General features: G+C 44.5%; 1 protein-coding gene across 1 annotated transcript in view; it reads left to right on the top strand.

Moving 5' to 3' along the window:
• WDFY2 (WD repeat and FYVE domain containing 2) overlaps positions 1-16,312 on the top strand; it is a 178,140-nt gene that overhangs the window by 85,765 nt on the left and 76,063 nt on the right. Inside the window, exon 3 of the mRNA XM_018056705.1 lies at positions 2,003-2,076. Within this exon, the coding sequence (XP_017912194.1) occupies positions 2,003-2,076 (74 nt within the window). The remainder of the gene's footprint in view (positions 1-2,002; positions 2,077-16,312) is intronic.

The following is a 16,312-nucleotide window of genomic DNA, read 5'->3' as shown; positions in this document are numbered from 1 at the left end:
AGAAAAAAGTCTTTTAAATCACATTCGGAGATCAGTGGGTTTTCTAATTATTACATAACCAGATAGGAAGTTTTGAGTAAATCACATAGGAAATACTTTTATATGGTCAGGGAGGCAGCTGAGTAATGAGATTTTTCTTTATTATGTGCAGCCACTTGGACTGCAGTCCAATTTTGCTTCATATATGCATACTTATATCATAATAAATTGTTAGATATGTAAAAACTTTAACAAGAATAGCAAAATAATAAGCAAAGACCATGTTATAGAAATACTTATGTCACTCAAACATAAGAACTGTGTTGAGTTTTTCCATGTGTATTTTTATGTATGTGTCCTATATGTAGTACTATAATCAGTATAGTTTTTTCTTTTGCTTTTTTCAGCTAACATGATAGTTTTCCATGGAATCATTAAATTTTAATCCTGCACACATGTTATGGGATTATGAGACCTGGCATCTTAGCATGTGTGTAGAGATTTCGGTAACAGAGTTTATGGGCCAAAGATGATTAAGACTGGCTTTCTTAGGGCAGTACGTTAAATATTGTTTGATTGCTTTTTTCCCAGCAGTGTTCTTTTGGGAATCTGGTTTAAATGTGTGGCTAAACTAAAAGAAGATATTCTGCTATATTGGTGAAAGTTTGGTGGGGGGGTATATATTTCTATTTATTAAATATATCATGTCTCAAAATTAGAAAAAAGTAAGTAGTTTTTGCAGTTTAGAGCATTTTGTTGTTGTTGGTCATGGCCCTTGTATAGAGAATCAAAAAGATGTTACCAAGTGTTTATGAAGTGGTTCTGTTAGTAGAACTTGAAGTGTTTTTGTTTTTTTTAATAGTTTAAAGGTATTTGAAAATAGGACTGTGTGTTTGAAATCTGCTTTTGAACCTCCTTCAGCTTTTTTTTTACCCTGTGTGACCTTGGTTAAGACATCTAATCATAACTTAAAAATATGAGTAAAAATATTTGATGTTGATTATGATTTTGATGATGGGTTACTGCGAAAAATTATGTTGAGGACTTCTGTGGCAGCCCAGTGGTTAAGACTCTTAGCTTCCAGTGGAGGGGAAGCGGGTTTGGTCCCTGATTCGAGGACTAAGATCCCATATGCCATGTGGTATAGCCAAAATAAATAAAGAAAAGAAAAGAAAAATGAGTATAAGTTACGTTGAGCTTTGTAGAACACCATTTCGATATGAAATAAAGTTGTCAAAAGGCCCCCATTCTTACCAGTAAGCATAGAGAAAGAGGCTGGGAACTGGAAACTGACCTGGCAATTTGGGGTTTCTAAGCCTGCTCCCTTCACTCAAGCGTGGTGGTAGCGAGGGTGTCAGTCCCGCCCGGCAGGGAGGCCCTGTCCAGGTCTGGGTGAACTGACTCATCTGACTTCTTTTCTCTGGAGCCTGGCCCTGTGTTGAGCTGCTTGGAGGCTTGAGACAAAGCCTTCGAGCCTTTTCTGAATCGGCAGCCTCCTGCATCTGCTTTGAGTGCTGGCAGTAAGACTTCTGTTAGTCCACATGCCGCCAATCAGTTCTGAATTAAAAAAAATAGATTTCTGTTCTTTTGTGTGCAGGGCAAGGAGGGGGCCGGAAATAAGGTCTTTCTTTTGTGTCCTTAGTTTAGCAAAAATGGATTATTTCCATTAAAGATGGGGTTTTCATGGAAGAGAGAGACTGGTGACAGAAGGCTTACCCAGCACAATGTTGTTAATCTACTCGAGCAAATTTAGACTGGTATTGACAGAACAGGCAAGACCACGCCCCCTGGAACCTGTCCAGTTTCTGTCTTACTTGTTACAGTCATTAAAAGGATAACTGAAAAACTCGGGGTTGGTTGTCAAATTACTGGTTTTATTTTCTGTGAGCGGGAGTTCCATGAACTGTTTGTCAGGAAATAGTGGGGGTAGAAAAGTAGCCGCACACTTTGAGCTAGTCAGTCACTCCTGAATCCACGAGCATCATCGTTTTGTTAATTTCATCAACATGTTCATTTCTTTCAGCTCCATGTTCATGCATGTCTTTTAACCCGGAAACAAGAAGACTGTCCATAGGTCTAGACAATGGTACAATCTCAGTAAGTACCCATAAATAAGATTTCCAGTTGAAATACTTCCCCCTCCTGTGGAGTATGTATATGTTTATTGTGATGAAAATTATTTATTAGTGTGTTTTTTTTTTCAAATTAGCAAATTAATTTTCTTGCCAAGTTGAGTGGAAATTGCACTGCAGCAAATACTGGTAAGGCTCAGGGAGAGGTGTCATCAGTGTCAAATGCCAGTGAGATTCGGCTTGATATACATGTCCACCTTCATGGTGGTTAGAGTAGGGGGCGTTACAAGGCCATGGGATGAACTACCTGGTTCTGGGGGTTGGCAAGAGCAAGCTGGGATACTGGCGGCTTTGATGAGATGGTTAAGCATGATGCTCTCCTAGACCTGGGTGTCTGATCTCAACTTTGATGCTTAATGTTGACCTCCTTCTTCCTCCTGCTCCTTGGGGTCTTCTTTACTGCCCGCGAACATGTGAATAGAATTCTATCCATTTGTACAAATTTGTTAAGAAAGCACAGGACCTAGATTTAGTCTGTTGAGTAGATCCAGATAAACATTAGACCCATTGGTTAGAGATCTTGAGGGAACTGAAGTGATTTCAGGTTTTACGACTTAATCATCGTTTTACATATTTATTTTCAACTAGTATATTAACTAGTAAGATGGCCGATCTGGTAAATTCTCCAGTATTGTCTTTACTCGTGGGCAAGAGAGGCCCTGCTCTGGGACCTGGGAATTAGAGGACCCCTCTCTGGCACGCCTCCGCACAGGATGAAGGATCTGAGGGGCCAGAGGTTGTGTGCAGCCTCAGCCCTCACTCCACTCACACCCATGCTCTGGGTACTTAACTCTGGAAACTTCCTGCCCCCAAAGAGCTTAGGGCCTGCTTCTAGGGCCTCCATGGGCCTTTTCCCTGGATCTGTCCTGAGGAGGATAAAACTGTGTGCCTTTAGCCTGAAGGGTGGTTCAGGGGCAGTGGTTTGAGGTGGGTAGGATGCCCACATGGGTGGGCAGGGCCCCTCAAGGTGTCGGAACTGGGAGTGGAAAAGGGCGTGGGTTGGCCCTTTCCTGTCGCCACACTGTGACAGGGAACTTCAGAGGGCCTAAAAATTCTGACTTTATACCTGTGCCTCCAAGTGGCTGAAGGTATGTTTGTCTAGATTGGAGGAAGAGGCCATATCTAATAGTTTAACTTGACTTAAAATTTTAACAAATTTAGATACATGGAGCGTGGGTCTTCCTTTCTGGTCTTGACCCAGCCCCGCTTCGGGGTCTGAAGAGGCGAGCCTGACGTTTGCTATTTGATCTTTAGTGAAAACATTTGTTGGGTGGTAGTTATGGAAATTTCAACAATATTTTAATGATATTGTTACATATAACAATCAGTCCTGTGCCAAATATTTACAGAAGTCCTATAACATCTAATGCATCTGGGAGGTCTGTAAACCCTGTTCCTTAGGTCGGAATTGAAGGTCATGATACAGACTGTTGTCTTTTTTAAGGAGAGCCATTTTTAACAAGTGTGGTGTGTGCAGTATAAATTTACTTTTAAAAGGCAAGGAGAGATAATTGGATTGTTCAGCGAGCTGAGGTTTCATCACAAGAGAAAATCTGAAAAGATGAGCTGAGATCCATGTATCGCCAGCAATTCATGCAATAGTCTGTGTGACACTCACTCTCTGTGAAAAGCCTTCTCTGTGTGTATAGCGTAGAAGAGATTCTCTGCATTTTGGGAAATCAGTCTTGGGGATTGGTGGGTGCTGATACATTTGGCTTTGAAGGCAAGACAGGTGAGCAAAGTAAGTTCTGGAGAGTTCTGGCTATTTATTGTATCATTATTCCTTTATAAATGAAATTGCCAGAAAACTGGATCATAGTGAGGAACTGCACTAAAATGGTTCTCTAGGTGTGTCAGCCTGGTGTCAAGATACCAAATCTCATCTTACTCAGTCTTCTAAAAAAGATTAAGACTCCGGCTTGAATGAAATAATTTCCTTAAAATTCTCTCTTGTAAATTGCTGAAGAAGATGAACTGTATACCCTGCCTGTTTTCATGTGAAGAATTGTAAAGAGTTCTGTATTAGGGAACAATATAGCGAGAGAACAGGGTGTCTAACGTTCAGAATTCTCATTGATCACTACAATACAAGGTTCTTTACTAAAAATGCTTACAGAATCTCACCTATTGAATAGTTTACTTGCTGGACATGAGAAATTCTTTTCAGAGACCATAAATTCTCTGTATCCTAAATATACCAAATATATTTTAGAAGAAATACTAGTGGTTCACTTAACTTTAAAACACAGAAAGTAAATCGTTATTTTACTTTATTTTGCTGCATATAAGAGATTGAGGAGGCAGTTAACCTTGTGCAACTGAGCAGTGTATTAAAAATGAAGTAGAGGGCTTCCCTGGTGGCTCAGTGGTAAAGGATCTGCCTGCTAATATAGGAGGAGACACAGGTTTGATCCCTGATCTGGGAAAATCCCACATGCCGCGGGGCAGCTAAGCCTCCGAGCCGCAACTATTGAGCCCGTGCTCTAGAGCCAGGGGGCCATAGCTGCTGAAGCCTGCGCTCCGCAGCAAGAGAGGCCGCCGCGGTGAGGAGCCTGCACGGCACGCCTAAGAGTAGCTCCCACTCGCCTGCGCTCCGCAGCAAGAGAAGCCACCGCGATGAGAAGCCTGCACTGCGCGTCTGGAGAGTAGCTCCCACTCGCCGCAGCCAGAGAAAAGCCTGAGCAACAGCACCGACGGAGCACAGCCAGAACTAAACACAATCTGTAAGAAAATGAAATAGGGACTTCTCTGGTGGTCCAGTGGCTAAGACTCTCTCCCAGTGCAGGGGGCCCAGGTTCGATCCCTGGTCGGGGAGCTAGATCCCACATGCTACAGCTAAGACCCAGAGCAGCCAAATAAATAAATAAAATTTTTTTAAAAAATGAAATAGAGGTAACAAGAAGAGAGACCATTCTTTCAAAAGTTTGGCCACAGAAGGAGAGGGTAAGAGAGAAGGTGAGTGCCAGAGCAAGATGTGTAGCAGACGAGCACCTAGGGAGCCCAGAACAACTCGGAGAATTCAGGTTTGGGAAAGAGTGGGGAGACTTTTAATTTTTAAGCTAGGGAAAGACAGAGGCTGTTTTGAGATATAAGAGAGGAATGACCTTTTATTTTTCTCGTGAAGTAGCAAGTTAGGTCACCTACTGAGAGAAGCAAAACTGAAGGTGGGTTTATTTTCACGTCCATAGCTTTTGTTCTTTCTGGCGGTGTAGCCCAGAGCCTCCTTCCGCCGTCTGGGTCTACAGTCCCAGTTCTCTCTCTCTCAAGGTCTTGTTCAAACGTCATCTTTTCTCTCTTTCTTTTTTTCCTTTTTTCTTGGACTAGTGGTTCCTGAGGCCTCCCAATTAAAATTTATCACACACAATACTCGGTAGGTTAGTTATATCATACTGCTTATTTAACCTGTTTTGTGAAAAGTTTTCAAGTCTGTCTTTTCCATTAAAGTGTTCACTAAGGAACTGGCCAGTCTTTAATCCATCTCCTCTCCCATTGGATCTTAGCTCGTATGGTTCTTTGTAGTACAAATTAGGGACTCAGTGAATAATTTGTTAAGTAAGTTGTTGACTAAGTATATATAGTATATATTAATATAGTTGGTTGTAATAAGTACCTGCTTAAATTCTGAGATAGTTTATTTGTACAGTTCTCTTGCTATTCAAAATGATTTTCACAATGGAACTAACTTCTACAGGGGAAGAAGTTCTGCCAGTAATTTAATTCATCCTGCATCTGAGTTTTCAGAAACGCCTCTTGTTTTAATGTTGAAAGAAGTCAGTCAGATTGTGCTAACTGCTATTCCTGATGAAGTAGGACTTAAAATTTTTTTCTGTCATAATGCCTTGTGTATTCTAGTCAGCCAACAAATATGTAAATATCAGCTGTGTGCAAACCATTCTGCTCAGCTCTAACATGTGGCTCCTGATGTCAAAGAGCTTGTTTGGCTTGGGGCAGAATGAAAAGTGAAGTTATGAAATAAATATTAATAACACAAAGTAAAAAAAACTACAGCAGGAGTAGCACTACACTGGTAAATGTGACGGTGGCAGCCGGTGAGGTCAGAAGAAAGTAGTGGAGAGCGGTCTGGGGCAGCGCCATGGAGACTGATAGAGATAGGAAGGAAAAAGGGTTTTAGGCACAATGAATGGCATGGGGTGGGGTGGGGTGGGTCGGTGAAACTCACGTCATCTTTATATTTTTCCTTCTTCATCCAAACTGTTAGGGAGGGAGTTCCGTGGTCGTCCAGTGGTTAGGAATCTGCCTGCCAATGCCGGGGAAATGGGTTCGATCCCTGATCTGGGAAGATGCCACATGCCTCAGGGCAACTGAGCCTGTGCACCCTTGAGTCTGTGCTCTAAACCAAGAGAGGCCACCACAATGAGAAGACGGAGTACTGCAGTTAGAGAAAGGCTATGCCCAGCAAGGAAGACCCAGTGCAGCCAAATAAATAAATAAACCAACAACAGAAAAAACTTAAAAAAAAAACAAAAACTGATAGGGAGCCAAAAGTTTTATTAAAATCTTACCAAGATAAATAGATAGTCACTGGAAAGTTTTTGAACAAGGCCCCAAGTTTATAAAATCTCTGTTCTTTGAAGATGAATTTCATGTATGTGTTACAGGAAGTTTGATTGTGATCAGAGGAAAGGATTGCTCTGTATAGTGGTGAGCATTCAGAATAAGGGTTATTGTATAAAAATAAATGATATTGACCATGTATGGATTTGATGCTACCGTTTTGGTAGTTCTGGTGCTTATTATAGTCTTCGAGTTCATATCATTTATCCAAGGGAATGAAAAAGGAAAGAGAATGAACCTTTATTGAGCATTACTGTGTACCAGGCGCTCTGCATGCACGTGTTCAGTCGTGTCTGACTCTTTGAGACCCTTTGGACTGTAACCCGCCAGCCTCCTCTGTCTGTGGGATTTTCCAGGCTAAAATTCTGGAGTGGATTACCATTTCCTCCTTCAGGGGATCTTTCCAACCCGGGAATCGAACCTCACTGCCTGCATAGCAGGCAGACTGTTTACCTGCTGAGCCGCTGGAGAAGCCCCATCAGGCACTCTGCTTTACATATATTCCCTCATTACAGCTTCAAAGTAATTCTATGATGTAGGTGATGTTACTCACATTTTTCGGATGAGACTAAGGCCTAGAGAGTTCACATGCTTCCCCGGCTCACATAGCCAGGAAATACCTCCTAGTGGAGCTAGGAACTCTGAGCCTTGGAGCCTGGGCTTTGTCCCCACCCCACACTGCTGGTCAGGAGCCCTTCCTGCCTCTGTTCAAGGCTTTCCATCCTGCCTGTTGCCTCATTTGGTTACGGGTCTGTTTCCTTCACCTGACTTCTGCCTGAAGGCAGAGGCCACGTGTTTCCGTGTTGTTTCCTGGGCATGGAAACTTTGTGAAAGGTCTGTTGAAGGAAAGAGGGAAGGCATTGCAGTTCCTGCCACTCAGGATGCTACAGCCAAAGTTGGGCACTTAACAAGAAGGATAAAATTACTCTCAACAGTTGACGCAATGAGTGCACCTTATGTTTAAATGACAGGCTTAAGCGTATAGAAGAATATGATGTCCATACTCTGCTTCCTGAAATTAGTAAGATAGATACATGAAGCAAACAACTAAAAAACCTAAATAGAAATATTATGTGTTCCTGAAAGTTGGTGGGACTGCTGGAATCCTTGGAGTTCCTTGCCTGGTAGATGGGTCACTCCAGTCCCTGCCCACATCTTTTTTATTTTTTTAATTAAGAGTTATTTTTAAAAATTATTATTTTTTTTTATGTTTTGGTCATACAGTGCAGGATGTGGGATCTTAGTTCCTTTACCAGGGGTCAGCCCCTTGCCCCCTGCATTGGGAGCTCAGAGTCTTAACCACTGGACCTCCAGGGAAGTCGCCCTGCCCACATCTGCACATCGCCTTACTCTCTGTGTCTTCACATGACCTTCTTATAAGTCACTGGATGGAGGGCTCACCCTCATCCAGTATTATCTTTTAACTAATTATATCTGCAGAGACCTTCGTTCCAAATAATGTCATATTCTGAGGTTCCAGGTGGATATGGATTTTGAGAGGATAGTATTCAACTCAGTATACCTAGTGATAATGTTATTTACAGTGTCCTAACACTGTGATGTCCTAATGTTATTTACTGTGTCCTGATAGTTGCTTAGGAAGCAATTTTGTGAATGTGAAAAATGATGCCTTTGGAGGTATCTAAAGATACTAATGTTCAATCTGGATTTAGAAAAGGCAGAGGAACCAGAGATCAAATTGCCAACATTCGTTGGATCATCAAAAAGCAAGAGAGTTCCAGAAAAACATCTACTTCTGCTTTATTGACTACAGCAAAGGCTTTGACTGTGTGGATCACAACAAACCAAGGAAAATTCTTAAAGAGATGGGAATACCAGACCACTTTACCTGCCTCCTGAGAAATCTGTATGCAGGTCAAGAAGCAATAGATAGAACCGAACATGGAACAATGGACTGATTCCAAATTGGGAAAGGAGTACATCAAGGCTTATTGAACTTATATGCAGAGTACATCATGAGAAATGCCAGCCTGGATGAAGCACAAGCTGGAATCAAGATTGCCAGGAAAAATATCAATAATTGCATACATGCAGAGGATACCACCCTTATGGCAGAAAGTGAAAAAGAACTAAAGAGCCTCTTGATGAAAGTGAAAGAGGAGAGTGAAAAAGTTGGCTTAAAACTCAACATTCAGAAAACTAAGATCATGGCATCCAGTCCCATCACTTCATGGCAAATAGATGGGGAAACAGTGGAAACAGTGGCTGACTTTATTTTGGGGGGCTCCAAAATCACTGCCGATGATGAATGCAGCCATGAAATTAAAATACATTTCCTCCTTGGAAGAAAAGCTATGACCAACCTAGACAGCATATTAAAAAGCAGAGACATTACTTTGCCAACAAAGGTCTGTCTAGTCAAGGCTATGGTTTTTCCAGTAGTCATGTATGGATGTGAAAGTTAGAGTCTAAAGAAAGCTGAGCACTGAAGAATTGATGCTTTGAACTGTGGTGTTGGAGAAGACTCTTGAGACTCCCTTGGACTGCAAGAAGATCAAACCAGTCAATCCTAAAGGAAGTCAGTCCTGAATATTCATTGGAAGGACTGATGCTGAAGCTCCAATACTTTGGCCACCTGATGTGAAGAACTGACTCATTGGAAAAAACCGTGATGCTGGGAAAGATTGAAGGCGGGAGGAGAAGGGGACGACAGAGGATGAGATGGCTGGATGGCATCACTGACGCAATGGACATGAGTTTGAGTAAACTCTGGGAGTTGGTGATGGACAGGGAGGCCTGGCGTGCTGCATTCCTTGGAGTCACAAAGAGTCGGACGTGACTGAGTGACTGAACTGAAAGATATTAAAAGAGGACAGTTCAGAATCCCTGTGGGGGACAGAAAAGATTACGTTGAAAGGGACCTTAATACTTCTATCTAATGCCACCTTCCCCTAGATTATTGTAGTTGTTTAGTTGCTAAGTTCTGTCTGACTCTTTGTGACCCCATGAACTGTAGCCTCACCAGGCTCCTCTGTCTATGGGATTTTCCAGGCAAGAATACTGGAGCAGGTTGCCATTTCCTGCTGCAGGGGATCTTCCCGACACAGGGATCAAACCCGGGTCTCTTAGTCTTCTACGTTGGCAGGCAGATTCTTCACCACTGAGCCACCAGGGAAGCTCTTCCCCTAGATTAAGTGATATATATTGGTCACATGTCAAGGTGGTGGTGACCCAGCTAGGACCTTCTCAACCCCCAGACAAATTTTCTTCTAACTGTACCAAACCAATTTCTTCACACAACTAGGACAGCATGATTGCAGCGAATTGCCCCAGGATGATCACCAATGAATTGGAAGCTTGTGTTTTTCCATGAATTTAGTCATTGCTAAAATAATTCTTTTTAAATAATTTGAGTGTTTAATGTAACAAGGTGTCGTGGATGAGTTGTTTATCACTACAGGTTATAATAAGCCTGCAGGGGCTGAACCCAAAAGGTGAGGTCACGTTCTGCGGTGATGACAAGTAACCCATGTATAAAGCCCTTCAGCTGTACCCAAACTTAGTGTACAGTCAGGCCACTCCTTCTGGTGGGAAAGTCATCAGAAAACCTTCACCTTGATCAGCTCAGACACCACAGTGCTACAGCCAGCTGGCTCCAGCCTATCAACCATCATGGCGCATTTCAGGGTTTGTACTTACAGAAGAATTGATGTCACTTCTGGAATTTCGCTGCCTTCTAAGAACTTCCCAGGTGGTGCTAGTGGTAACGAACCCATCTGCCAATGCAGGAGACATAGGAGACCTGGGTTCGATCCCTGGGTTGTGAAGATGCCCTGGAGGAGGGCATGGCAACCCACTCCAGTATTCTTGGCTGGAGAATCCCATGGACAGAGGAGCCTGGCAGACTGTAGGCCATATGGTCACAACGAATCAGACATGACTTAACACGCATGCACAGGATTGCTGGTGTGACACCGTGCACACCACGCGTGAGTAATATCCTGCTCATGAGCTCAGTGGAGGCTAGGTTTGAAGAAAGTTTCAAGAGGTCCTGTGTTCAGAGACATGGAGATCTGTAATCTCCTGGGCTTCCTTTGAAACTCTCACATAGCTTACGATTACACTAGCTTAGCCTATGATTCCCTCCTTCTCCCATGGTTTCTACCACAAAAGACCATCTTTTCTGAGTTTTTTCGTCATTCTATGACCTTGGACTTTCTGGTGTGAGGAGTTCCTTTTATAGACTGTTAAGTGGCCATTCGGGCTTCCCTAGTGGCTCACTGGTAAAGAATCCGCCTACTAATTCAGGAGACTTGGGTTCAGTTCCTGGGTCTGGAAGATCCCCTGGAGAAGGCAGTGGCAACCCACTGCAATATTCTTGCCTGGGAAATCCCATGGACAGAGGAGCCTGGTGGGCTACAGTCCATGGGTTCACAAAGGAGTCGCAAGACTTAGCCCCTAAACAACCAGGTAGCCATTCTCTTCTGAATTTGTGCTAGTAAGTTATTATAAACTTAGATATGTATAAATATTTAAATATCATCATTAAATACACATACATATGTGTGTATATCTAACTCTTTCTTCCTACTTAGCAGAACAAGAGTCCTTGAGTTCTGACATGTTAGTTGCTTGCTATTTATTCATACAGTATAATTCACTGAAGGTGGTTTTGTCAAAGAAAACTCTGACGATAGGAGTGTTTGTTTGGGTCACAAACCTTGGAATCTCTTAAAAACAAGCCTGTCTCTTCCTATTATGTCGTTGTATAGGTAGTTCAGTTCTCTTTTGTTCAGTATATGAATGTTTTCTTAAAAGCTTGGTCAAGTTGTACTGAATGCAGATTCCAAGAGCACTCTTTGGCCCCAGATTTTTTCATGGCACCTCCATTACAATTATGAATTTTTGAAGGTCCCCTCGATCCCACTTTTACGCCAATTCTGTAGCATGAATACCCGTAGGAGCACCCAGATTGCCCTGCATTTTAAATCAAGTGCTGAGAAGGCCCAGTAGAGTGTGTAGCAGGTTGAAATCATTTATATGCTCCCTACAGGAGGCATCTGCCGCAGAAGCTGGCCTTATTAGGGTTATTGTATCACTCTTTTATTTCTTTTAGAAGCTTTTTTTAGCTGTGCAGCTCAGCTTGTAGGATCTTCTCTGACTGAACCTGGGCCACAGCACCACTGGACCACCAGGGAACTCTCCATATCCATATTACTATTTTATGCTTTTTAGAAATGACTTAAAAATTATGACTTAAAAAAAATAAATATTTATTTGGCTGCGCCGGGTCTTAGTTGTGCCTTGTGGACTCTTAGTTGTGACATGTGGGGTCTAATTCCCTGACCGGGGATCCAGCCTGGGCCTCCTGCATTGGAAGCATGCAGTCTTAGCCTCTGGACCACCCGGGAATTCCTATTTTAGAAGGTGATCATCTTATCTTGGCCACATCAAACAGTGTATCTGTGGTTCAGAAAGGAACTAGCTAGGAACTGATGAGTACATTATGTTCCAGTTACTTTCCCTTTGTCTTATTCCATAATAATCTCTCCCTACACCTGGCTCCTTCCCGCTAGCTTTTTAAAAATTTTATTTTCATTTATTTATGGCTATGCTGGGTCCCTGTTGCTGCACTTGGCCTTCCTCTGGTTGCAGCGAGCGGGGGCTTCTGTCTAATTGCTGTGCTCGGGCTTTTCACAGCAGTGGCTTCTCTTGTTGTGGAGCACGACTCTTGGCACTCGGCTTTAGTGGCTGTGGTGCCTGGGATTCACTGTCCCCAGGGATGTGGGATCTTCCTGGACCAGGGATCAAACTGACGTCTTCTGCATTGGCAGGAGGATTCTTTACCACTGAGTCACCAGGGACGAACCCCACCTCCCACCCTACCCATTAGCTTTTAAACTCAACTTTCTTGTTATTAAAAACAAAGTTTGTTTCTTAAGAACAACTCACTTCCCTGTTCACAAATGGTCTCTCTCCCTCTCTCTCTCTCTCTTCCCCTCTCTCTCTCTCTCTCTCTCTCTCTCTCCCCCTCTCTCTCCCTCTCTTTCTCCCTCTCGTCTCTCCTTATTATCAAACATCTCCACAGACTGGTCTGTAGTCTCCTGCATTTCCTCCCTACCCCTCTTGCCTGAAAGCACGGCAGTCTGGCCTCCGGTCTCATCAGTCAATCCAAACAGCTCTGGCTATGGCTACAAAAGGTCTCCATGTGCGTCTGCCTGACGGACGAGTTTGCGTCCTCATTGTGTTTGACCTCCCAGCAGCATTTTGCTCTCCTGTTTCTTCCTGAAATACTCTTTGTGTCTATCCACAATACAGATCCCTGCGGATTCTCCCCCTGTTCGCTGTTTTCTCCTCTGCTCCTGAGCTCAGGACCGCTTTGGTTCAGTGCTGGGGTTTCTCGGCGTTTGCCCTCTCAGACCCCTGCTTCTCTGGGCAGCCTTGCCCATGCCAGGGCCTCACTTGCTGCCCATGTGATCATAAAGTCCAACTTTTAACCTCTATGCAGACATTCTTTTCTGAAATTCCAACTTCCTTCGTAGTATTTTCTGTCGAATATCTCAGAGGAGCCTCAGACTCACCAGGTCTAAAATCAGACTCCTGGGACTTCCCTGGCAGTCCAGCGTTAAGATGCTGTCCTTCCGCTCCAGGGCCGTGGGTTCCCTCCCTGGCTGGAGAACTAAGATCCCACAGACTGTGTGGCATGGCCCCCCCCCCAAATTATTTTCTTTAAAAATTAAAGTATTTCAGTAGATTTATTTAAAAAAAACAACACCAAAATCGGACTCCTTTTATTCCACACACACCTGGTGTTTCCAGTGTCCCCTACTTAAGTGACTATGTGTGTGTTGCTCAGTCGTGTCCAACTCTTTGCGACCCCATGGACCCCATGAAGCCTGTGAGGCTTCTCTGTCCGTGGAATTCTCCAGTTAAAAATCCTAGAGCAGGGAGCCTTTTCCTTCTCCAGGGGATCTTCCCAACCCAGGGACCGAACCCAGGTCTCCCGCACTGCAGGCAGATGCTTTACCATCTGAGCCACCAGGGAAGCCCCAGGCGACTGTAAATTCTGTGCATGAGCCAGGGCTCTTTGGAGTTCTTTTTCTCCCCTTCTCTGACTCTGTCCAGCCCATTGTTCATGAGTTTTTGCCTCCTGAATACCTCTCAGCTCCCCGCTGTCACCGCCATCATCACCACCCCGCCATCTCCTTGGAGCCCCACATTGGTTGTCCCAGATGTACTCTGCCTCCTCCAGCCTGTTTCCCGTATGGGAGCCAAGAGGATCTTTCCAGAATGCACATTTTATCTCCACATACCCTCTGTCCAACCTCTCTCGGGCTTCCCCTTGCTGTTAGCACCCCGGCCAGAATTCTTCCCATGACCCGTCTGCTGGCTCTGGCCCGGCCGTCCGTAGCCACGCTTTCCGCAGTGCCCTTTCCCCCGAGTTTCCGCCACTCTCGGGTACTTGTGTCCACCCTGTTCCCTCCTTTCCCAGAGCCTCTGCCTGGGGTGTGCTTGCTTCCTCCCTTTACCTTCTCATCCTCCAGATTTCAGTTTACTTTTCCTTTCCTTGGGGGGGGTCATCCCCGATCTTCCAGCAGTCCATGTCCCCAGATTGTATGTGTTCGTAGCACTGAGCACCCCTCCTTTGTAGCCATTGTCAGAGTTTCTGTTTTATGTTCATTCGTGTGATTATCTGATTATTGCCTGTGTCCAGCATCAGCTCTGTGAGGCAGCGGCTGTGTCCGCTTGACTCTCTTACATTTCTGACACTCAGTACAGTGCCTGGGAATTGTAAGTGCTTTGCATGTAATTTTTAAAAATGTTTTAAAAATATTTATTTAATTTATTTGGCTGTGTTGGGTCTTAGTTGCAGCGCCCGGATCTTTCATTGCCGTGCAGTCTCTGTAGTTGTAGCACACAGGCTTAGTTGCTCATGTGGGACATTAGTTCCCCGACCAGGGGTCAAACCCGTGTCCCCTGTGTTGCAAGATGGATTCGTAACCACTGGACCACAAGGGCAGTGCCTGCATATATTTATAGACTGAATTAATGAGTGAGTGAATGAATTAGCATAGTCCATCAGGTCGACAGTACAGAGGCTAAGAGCACAGGCTCTGCAATCAGACTGCCGGAGTCAGGTCTCAGCTCTGCACCCATAAGTTGGGTCAACATAGGCAAGTTGCTTTATTCTGTGTGCCTCAGTTTCCTTATCTGTGAAGTAGGGATAGTCATTGTATCCATTTTTCAGGGTTCTGATGAGGACTGTCTGACAAAACACATAAAGCTCTTGGGACAGCGCCGGTGTGCATCAAGTCCCCGTCAATACTCAAATGCTCCTTATTGGCATCATTGTCACTCGCAGCAACATCTTCAGTTGATGGGAACCAGTAAGCTTTGGTTAGAATCTCTGTCCTGTGGATTTAGCAGGCCAGTTCCCAGGGGAGGAAGGGTCTGATGGCAGCATGCTCCTTAGGATGCTTCCACTCCTTCCTGGTCCCATCTTCCATCTTAGCTGCATCATGACAGTAATTCACCAGTGATTTCTAAAACACAGGTTGTCAAATACTGGGTTTTTTTCCTGCAAAAAAAAAAAAAGTTTATTATCCAGGTTACTACCGTTTGTCACCCTCAGGAGAAGGTGGAGCTCTGAGAGGTGACTGAAGATTGGAGAGGTTGTAGCAACTCTCTCGCCCCAAGAGTCATCCTCCAGCGGATGGAGCGAACGGGGGCGGGGAGGTGGCCAGCCATCCTGCCACTTTCTGTTCATTTGGGAATCTGGATTTTATAGGCCAAGATTTTCAGAGAGTTATCTGTGGCCCTGCGTGGTTCATTTCAACGCTGGGAATCAGTCTCATATCACAGATCTTTTAACCACGTCCGTCTAGAGTAGGAGAACCGTCTTCTCTGCGTGCGCACGTTTTGCCGTTTGTTTAGTTTTGGCCGCGCTGGGTCTTCATTGCTGCGTGCGGGCTTCTCTGTAGTTCCAGTGTGCGGGCTTCTCACTGGGGTGGCTGCTCTTGTTGCAGAGCGCAGGCTCTGAAATGCAGGATCAGTAGCTGCAGCACGCACGTGGGATCTCCTCAGACCAGGGATCAAACCCGCGTCCCTAGTTGGCAGGCAGATTCTTAATCCCTGGATCACCGGGGTAGCCCAGTATTTTGCTGCTTTTTATTTTGAGTTCTCTCTTACACAGACTATAGATCCCAACCACAGTTCTCATATCACTGTCACTGAGTTGTCCAAGTTCAAAGCCCAGAGGGGCCGAGGTGGCATTTCCGTGTCCATCACCTTTGGCTTTCCTCCCAGGCACCTTGACAGCACCAGAGTTGTGAAAAATAGCCCTTTAAGCACCAAATGACATTTATTCCTTCGCTATAAAGCTTGAGAACTCGCTAGAGCCAGTGTGTGCGAAGGAAGCCGTTGTTCTTTTCCAGTCCCTCGGTGGCTGGCTGCTGTCACCTGGTGCTATAACACCTACTGTTTGATCGGAAGCAGGCTGCCCCCCACCAGCTGGAAGCTTATGTTAGCAGAGAGGGAAGTAGCATTAGGTCTTTCCCGGCCCCTGGGATGTGGCGCTGGTGTTCACTGCTGGGCTTGTGTTTCTTTGTTCCACTGTGACTGAATGCTACTGGCCTAGGGTGGTGGTAACTCAGAGGGGTTTTTGT

Source organism: Capra hircus, chromosome 12, assembly GCF_001704415.2.
Source record: "Capra hircus breed San Clemente chromosome 12, ASM170441v1, whole genome shotgun sequence".
NCBI classification, from domain to species: domain Eukaryota; kingdom Metazoa; phylum Chordata; class Mammalia; order Artiodactyla; family Bovidae; genus Capra; species Capra hircus.
This window is presented reverse-complemented; position numbering and strand designations above follow the sequence as displayed.